This window comes from Musa acuminata, chromosome BXJ2-9 (genome assembly GCF_036884655.1).
Source record: "Musa acuminata AAA Group cultivar baxijiao chromosome BXJ2-9, Cavendish_Baxijiao_AAA, whole genome shotgun sequence".
Lineage (NCBI taxonomy): Eukaryota > Viridiplantae > Streptophyta > Magnoliopsida > Zingiberales > Musaceae > Musa > Musa acuminata.
The window spans coordinates 911,092-918,199 of NC_088346.1; the positions used below are offsets into that span (position 1 = coordinate 911,092).

Genomic DNA, 7,108 nt, shown 5'->3' on the forward strand with positions numbered 1-7,108 from the left:
GTGTTGATGATGTTGACAATAAAAAGAGAGGTATTAAAAGGGTGACAAGAAACATTAGTTAACAAGAATAGTATTGATAACGAGGATAAAATAAAAATTTTTGAGAGTGAAAAAAAGAGATAAAATCAATAATATTAAAGTTACAAAATAGTAAAATAATACTTTAATAATTTTTAATGAATTATCTAGACTTGTCAATAATAAAAAAAGGGTGGTTTCTTTATTTTTCTTCCTAGTCAAATTTCTCTCCCTATATTTAAATAGCCATTTTGTTTTCCAAAGATTGATGACGTAGTTGGTGTAGACAACTCGGACACTACTCTTCCATCCTCATCAGAAAAAATAGTTATTGGTGCGAAGAGGTCTAGTAAATAGTTGTAGGAGTGGATGTGATAAAGACTGCTTTTTTCTTTATCTCAAGATGTTCTAAATGACTGCGTTGCAATTGTACACATTTGGTTTATTTTATTGTATCGATAAAATACTTTTTTATTCCACAAAATGCAACCAGAATCTATTTCAAAAGAGAACGAGTACAAAATTTGCCATCTATATCAGAGTCAAGAACATTAAATCCCCCTTTCATAAAATACTTGTCCCAAAAATTGGTACCAAAGTTTACTCCCTGGTGGGTAGCTCTATTTTCTTCCCTATGGATATGTTGTATACTGATACTCAATGTTCTTGAACATATTTGTATGCATTCATAGGGGAAGCTGATGGTGATTGAGAATCTCCACCACAGACAAACACCATTAGCACAATCCAACCTTCATACCACCCATCATGGCCTTGCATGAACACTCCAATGACTGTTCCTGAAATTTGGAAGATGTCATTAAATTTTGGCCTTGCATGAAAACATATGGGCCCTCACTAGAGGTGTTTGGCACATTTAAGATCACCTCTTGGCATTCCATGAGTCACCATTTTGAACACTACTAGATATATTTTTCATAATGAAGGAAGACTTGTAGCAAACAGATCAGGCACCAGATGCTGATTAATAACTCATCAAAGCAAAAAATCTGAAGAGGCTACAATAAGAGGATTCCATTGACATCCTTGTAAAATTGAAGAATAAATTGACAAAGAATGGAAGTGGTCCTCATCTATTCCACATCTGAGGTTGAATTAGATACCAACCCATATTACTGCAACCGAGAGTTCGTGACGGCAAAACAGGATGATACATAGTTTCCTTCTACCTCATAAAATGTTCTCTTCTTGACATTTTACAACAAGCATGCCAGGTCCCTGCTCACCACTCACAACACCTACTTGCCGCAAACAGTAGTAAGTCGAGATTTTCCATCACTTCTTGCAAATGATAAAGGAACGAAAGATGCGTTCCAGGGAAGGACATGATGATCCGCAACTTCAACTCTTTTTATACACAAATGGGGAGCGAATCCCTGTCCAATCGCACTCGTGACATCATCAATTTCCCTCTGCATTGTCTTTAGCCTGTGTCTTCTCCCGCCAGTTCCTACCCCACATCTTGGCCTCTGCCAAAGCTCGTTCCCGGTCAAAGTCCCTTCTCAAGGTTGCAGCTTTCTCCTTCAAAGTGTTTTCACAATTCATTTGCGAATTATGGTCAGACTCTCTGTTATTGTTAGATGGGTTTCTTCCACTTCCCTCATCAGCATTCTTATTTCTTCTTTCACCACCAGGTCTATTGTTATTTGTGGGAGATGCACCGGGATCATATGCTTGGGATGCCAAGTAAGACAGAGCAGTGACCACATCTGCAATAGCGGGACGGGAGGCAGCTTCTTCTTGGATGCACATGGATGCCACTGCAAGAGCTTGATAGAGACCACGCATGGGATATCGACCTTGTAGTCTTGGATCAGCCAGACTTGCCAGTTTTCTGCGGTCCTTGAACATAGGACTAGCCTGAAACAGATGCACGTATATGTGATATTTTGAAAATGAGTAGTTGTAGCAGCAGTCTCATATATATCTTGAACAATACGAGCAAACAGTTAAGTCAGATCACTGCAGTAATCAATCATAGGGTGGCATCATGGATGTATTCTACAAGTTGCCTAGTAGATTTATCCTCCCAAAGAACCATATACCCAAATTCAAGCCCATTTCTTGCCTTAATTCTTAAAAGAGTCTCCATAAAATATCACACTTCCAAGAATAGATTTCCTTATCACCCTTTTCGTGTGTGGAGAATGGAAAAACTGCTTTATATTTCATTGGATCTTTGGACTTTCTTTTCACTTTTCATGTCTTTGCATTCTGAAGTTAGACATTGGATTGTAAAGTCAGCCACCACATCTTTGTTTAGATTCTATTCTTGGTTATGCAGTTGCAGAAGGTTGCTTCCAAGATGTGCATAAACAGGCCACTCCACCTCCAAGAGAATCATTTTTAAGGTTCTATGGTATCTCCTGATAACCTAGTTTCTGATTTGCCATCGGTAGAAATTGTGCATCAGCTATATTGGTTGTATCATGTTGGAAAGTCACAAAGTCGAGTCTTTCGTGAAGTCCTCAAATATCAGATCTTCCATGAAGATATGATATATATATGTATATATGTATATATGTATGTATATATGTATATATGTAGATATGTATATATGTAAATATATACATATACATATATATAAATATATACATATACATATATATATATAGAGAGAGAGAGAGAGGCAGTCAAATGTTATAACTAGAAAATCAGCTACAGTTTCTCTAATATTTTATTAGATAATTCTTTGTAGCATTTGTTTCAATTGTAAATGACAAGTTCTTATTAAACAACTAAATGACTGTTACAAGATTTACCACTACTTACGAAGCATTTCTTCCAGAAATATTGAGAATGTAGAAAAAAAAAGTGAAGATGTATTAACAATTCAAGCTTTATGGGGAAAAGTGAACTACTAGTTTCTTGTGAGAGCATTTCCCCAATCGGTCTAATGAAACTAAATTCTGTCAACCCCCTGTTGCATTACTGTCTCAGTTCTACCAGAAATCAACAGATGCAACCATTTGAAGCTGAACAGAAGTGTGCCAATACTTGATCCTTTTAGCTATATGCCAGACTGCTGTTTATGAAAATAAAAAATGGAAAGGCACTGAAGATAAGAACAGGACTAGTGTTTCCTTAAAAACAATAAGACAATAAGATCATCCCTAAAAAAGTAAGTTGAGAAAGCTTACCCATGAAACGAGATTTTGTTCTGAATGTGATTTGGTGCTTTCAACAGCCTTCCGTCCGGTAATCAGCTCTAATAGTACAACTCCAAAGCTGTAAACATCAGACTTAACTGTTAGTTGTCCGGTCATGGCATACTCTGGAGCACAATAGCCATAAGTTCCCATCACCCTTGTTGACACGTGAGATTTATCACCAACTGGACCAAGTTTTGCAAGTCCAAAATCGGAGAGCTTTGGGTGGAAGCCCTTATCTAATAGGATATTGGAGGATTTCAAGTCTCTATATATAACAGGAGGGTTGGCTTTGTCATGGAGGTACTCCAATCCCTTGGCTGCCCCAGCTGCAATCTTCATCCTTGTATTCCAGTCAAGTGGTTCCTTATCAGGTGGAAAGTCTGAAGATAAACAAAAAGGTAGGTTATTTATAACATCTCTACCTATCTAGTAAATCACTAAAAGCTAATCATCCAAAACTAAAAGATACAAAGTATTGTCCAGAAGCTCATATCTATCACTAAGATGGCTGAAAATTAATAACCTATTTAATCATCCGAGTATGTGGACGTATGCCTTCTGGTTTATGCACTTGCTGAAAATACAGGTTGACTAGATTCCCATCCTAGTGACAGCCATACAAAGAAACCATAAACATTTGAAACAAAAATAGTTTTCCTAGGATTTCCATTATATGGCAAAACAAAAATCAACTAGCGTTTAACAAGTAATTAGTGAGTATTTAAAATGATAATTGAAGTGAGTATTTAGAACAATGATTGTGTTGGTGACAAAGAAAATGGTTGCACATAAAAACACCATGCAGGTGTGAGAAATGAGTGGGAAAAGCAAATGAAGGTTGATGTTCAAAATTTGTAAAAAAAATGTACAAATGTGCCTTGTGTGGTTTCGTGTTGAAAGTGGCCAACTATGAAAATTTTTTGCTAACACTTGGAAGGTTGCAATAGGCATGCGTATGAAGGTAGAAAGTCCAACTCTTCCCTTTATCCGATAGTATGGCTACCAGGTTTGCACTTGAGAAACTTGTGATATCTGTAATTGACGGGCCTCGACTTTCTCTGCAAATAGCTTGTTGGTTTGTAATTAAATAGAACAATTTTTACAACATAATAATATGAAAAAAATGATTTGTGTTTCTTGTGAATATTTATTATTTTTCCCATCACCAAACCTTTTTACCTTATACAAATTATTGCTGAATGCTAAATTCTTTTGACTATCATATAGCCTACAGATAATACAAAGTTGATTTGCATGGAAGATTATGAATCTTTATAGATGTTCATGGGAAAGGTGAACACACATGGAAAATACAGTTATTATGCAGATAATTGGCATCCCCCACACGAATGAGGACCATCGATAAGCAAAGAAAATGTTAATTAACTCAAGAAGCTTATAGAAAGGACCAAGAATCTCAGCAGACTAGGAGTAATTTCACATAATATCTCCTGATTCTATAAGCCATTTTGACTATTTTGATTTCTTTTCCAAGATAACCTTGAGCTCTTTGAAAGGAACAAGAATGAGCCCAACCACGAATTTTGAAATTTCATACTTAATTGAATGTCACATGGCTCTAGCTAGCTTTGGGTTCACACAAAGAAGAGAAAAATAACAAACACAGAGGGTATTCTGCATAAGAATGTCATGATTGATTTAGCAAAAATAAATCTAAATAAGGAACATTGTACTGAAAAAAACAGAAGAACCATATTTTGTGATGGACTACCATGTAAACTCATACCATGTAGATGATCTTCCAATGATCCCAAGGGCATATACTCATAGACAAGAAGGCGTTGGTCTCCATCAGCACAATAACCAATTAGATTCACGAGGTTGGGATGATGCAACAGGCTAAGCATGAGGACCTCCACTAGGAACTCCCTGTTGCCTTGGAGTCCATTCCTGTCAAGCTGTTTTACAGCCACAACCTGCAGGCACATACAGACATTCATCCCCATAAATATGAAGATACAGGTCCAATCTCCAAGTGTAAGAAACGTTAACTTTATGCAGTTAAAAATTCATATTTCATGATTTTTCTCGTTCTGAGCATTGCAAGAATTCCAATTTCAAAACTTCAGTGAGGCTTTACATACGCTGATGAAACTTTAGTCAATCCTCAAGCATGAAGCAAAAACTGATTGACCACACAAAAAAGACTATACACTTGAAAAACTACCTGACCAGTAGTTTCCAGACGACCTCTGTAGACACGTCCAAACCCTCCTTCCCCGAGCAAAGACTCTGTTCTGAAATTACTGGTCGCGGCCGATAGCTCCGAAAAGGTGAAAGTCTGTGCCGAAATAGAAAAATCAGACCCCTCTATTGCGCCCAATGATTCCCTTTTTGTACTCAAATCTCTGGCGGTTTTCATTCTATCATCTCCTGCAAATTAATGAAACAGCGTGTCAAAGTTGAATAGGAGGAATTTTAGGTAAGACAAGGGATCATAGTCACAGAGTCAATCTGTAGAATAGCATCTCAGCAGCATATTCATCAACATATTCATCATTTGATCGAATGCAACTCAATGAACTTGGGAATTGATCAGATTCAAATGAACAAAAGTCTCCAAGGTACCCATGAACCCAATTAAACTGTAGAATAGCATCTGAGAGTTAGATGAGTCCAAAAAGATGTGGCAAGATTGATCTCATATGGTCTGAGATAGAGCTACCAAAAGTTCAAGTTTCCATCTTTACACATAAAGCAGCAAACGCGCATCGCACCTTATTCTTTCCTTTGTTCTTCGAGCTAAAAAATAGGCATAGACACTGACTTAAACTAAAACACGAGAGACGAGAAAGCATTCGTGTGTTAGTCGTGTTTCTTAGCATCAAGCAAATAAATCAAAAGATAATACGGAATTCAAAGCTCATCAGCTACGGATCCCATCCCCCAATCATCGAATCGCAGAAGCTCAAGGTTACCAGAAGACAACTTCTCGACGCGAGGCGCCACCATCGGCCGCTCCTCTCTCGTGCGATCGCACTCGTTCCCATGGCTGAGCTGCGCTTCCTCCTCCGACTCGAAGCAGGGGAAGCAACCCATATCGCCAAAGATTCAAACTTGCTCAACGATGACCGCAAAAGATGGGATTTTTCATCGAGATCACTCGACCACTGCTCTATTTCGACGCGATCACCGCATCAAATGTTTCGGTGGCAGATCCAATCAGACGTGATCCGGAGAAAGGAGGAGTTAACCATGGGGAGAAGAGGCATGAAATGATAGAGTGGGGAGTGGGGAGGTGCGGAAGCCGCCCAAAGCTTCGGCTGCATCCGCAGGTACTCATGGCCATTGTTAATATAATGGATCAGCTTTTGGTGGCTGGTGATATGGAAAGCGGATGTGGATTGGAAATGGGGGATGTCGATTCCTTCCATTGTCTCCTTCCTGTCTCAGATCATTTTTAGAGAGAGTGGTCAATCTATCATTCCTCTGACGTTGACACCCCCTCCTCCCCCTCCTATTTCTTGCCTTCCTTCCTTCCTTACTTCCTTCCTTCCTTTTCCAACATATTTCTTACTAATATTTATACTATTAAATAATTATCCTTTAAATATTTTATGAATTAGATTTTCAAACATATTTCAAATATATATATATAGTTATTGATTTTTATTTATTTCTTTAAATTTAAGTTTAGTAGGCATATCTTGTAAAATTCACAAGCTAACATACATATCCTCGAAATCGATGTCCCTCATTTATTATTGCAAGCTCTATTATCATATAAGAATTTTAAAGGTTTTCTTAATGTATTTGTATATTTTAAATATTTTGATTCAAATTAGTAAGCAATAGCGATGGCTAATAATTGTTAAAGTGAGTTATCTTTGGATAATTGAAAACACCTATTCATAAATTATTTTCTGACTTGCCTCCTTTCCAACATAAAATTAGTG

At 37.4% G+C, this 7,108-nt stretch overlaps 1 protein-coding gene across 2 annotated transcripts; it reads right to left on the bottom strand.

The window, feature by feature from the left end:
- Positions 1-1,029: 1,029 nt before the first annotated feature.
- LOC103974778 (serine/threonine-protein kinase PBS1-like) lies at positions 1,030-6,505 on the bottom strand. 2 transcript variants are annotated; one of them, XM_065124000.1, is made up of 5 exons: positions 6,131-6,505; positions 5,380-5,585; positions 4,939-5,128; positions 3,180-3,571; positions 1,030-1,899 (listed from the first exon to the last, which is right to left on the bottom strand). In XM_065124000.1, the coding sequence occupies exons 1-5, from the start codon at positions 6,249-6,251 to the stop codon at positions 1,441-1,443; spliced, it is 1,368 nt and encodes a 455-aa protein (XP_064980072.1). In that variant the 5' UTR covers positions 6,252-6,505; the 3' UTR covers positions 1,030-1,440. The 2 variants fall into 2 exon arrangements, with proteins under 2 accessions (XP_064980072.1, XP_064980073.1); XM_065124001.1 differs by lacking the exon at positions 6,131-6,505 and having other exon boundaries at positions 5,385-5,517.
- Between the last annotated feature and the right edge of the window lie 603 nt (positions 6,506-7,108).

What these genes read in the sequence shown, in the direction of transcription:
- LOC103974778 (XM_065124000.1), bottom strand. Translation starts at nt 6,251, where the DNA reads ATGGGTTGCTTCCCCTGCTTCGAGTCGGAGGAGGAAGCGCAGCTCAGC. An exon ending in CGTCGAGAAGTTGTCTTCTG is followed by an intron (nt 5,586 to 6,130) that starts GTAACCTTGAGC and finishes ATTAATTTGCAG; the next exon opens with GAGATGATAGAATGAAAACC. An exon ending in ATTGGAAGATCATCTACATG is followed by an intron (nt 3,572 to 4,938) that starts GTATGAGTTTAC and finishes GTTTATCTTCAG; the next exon opens with ACTTTCCACCTGATAAGGAA.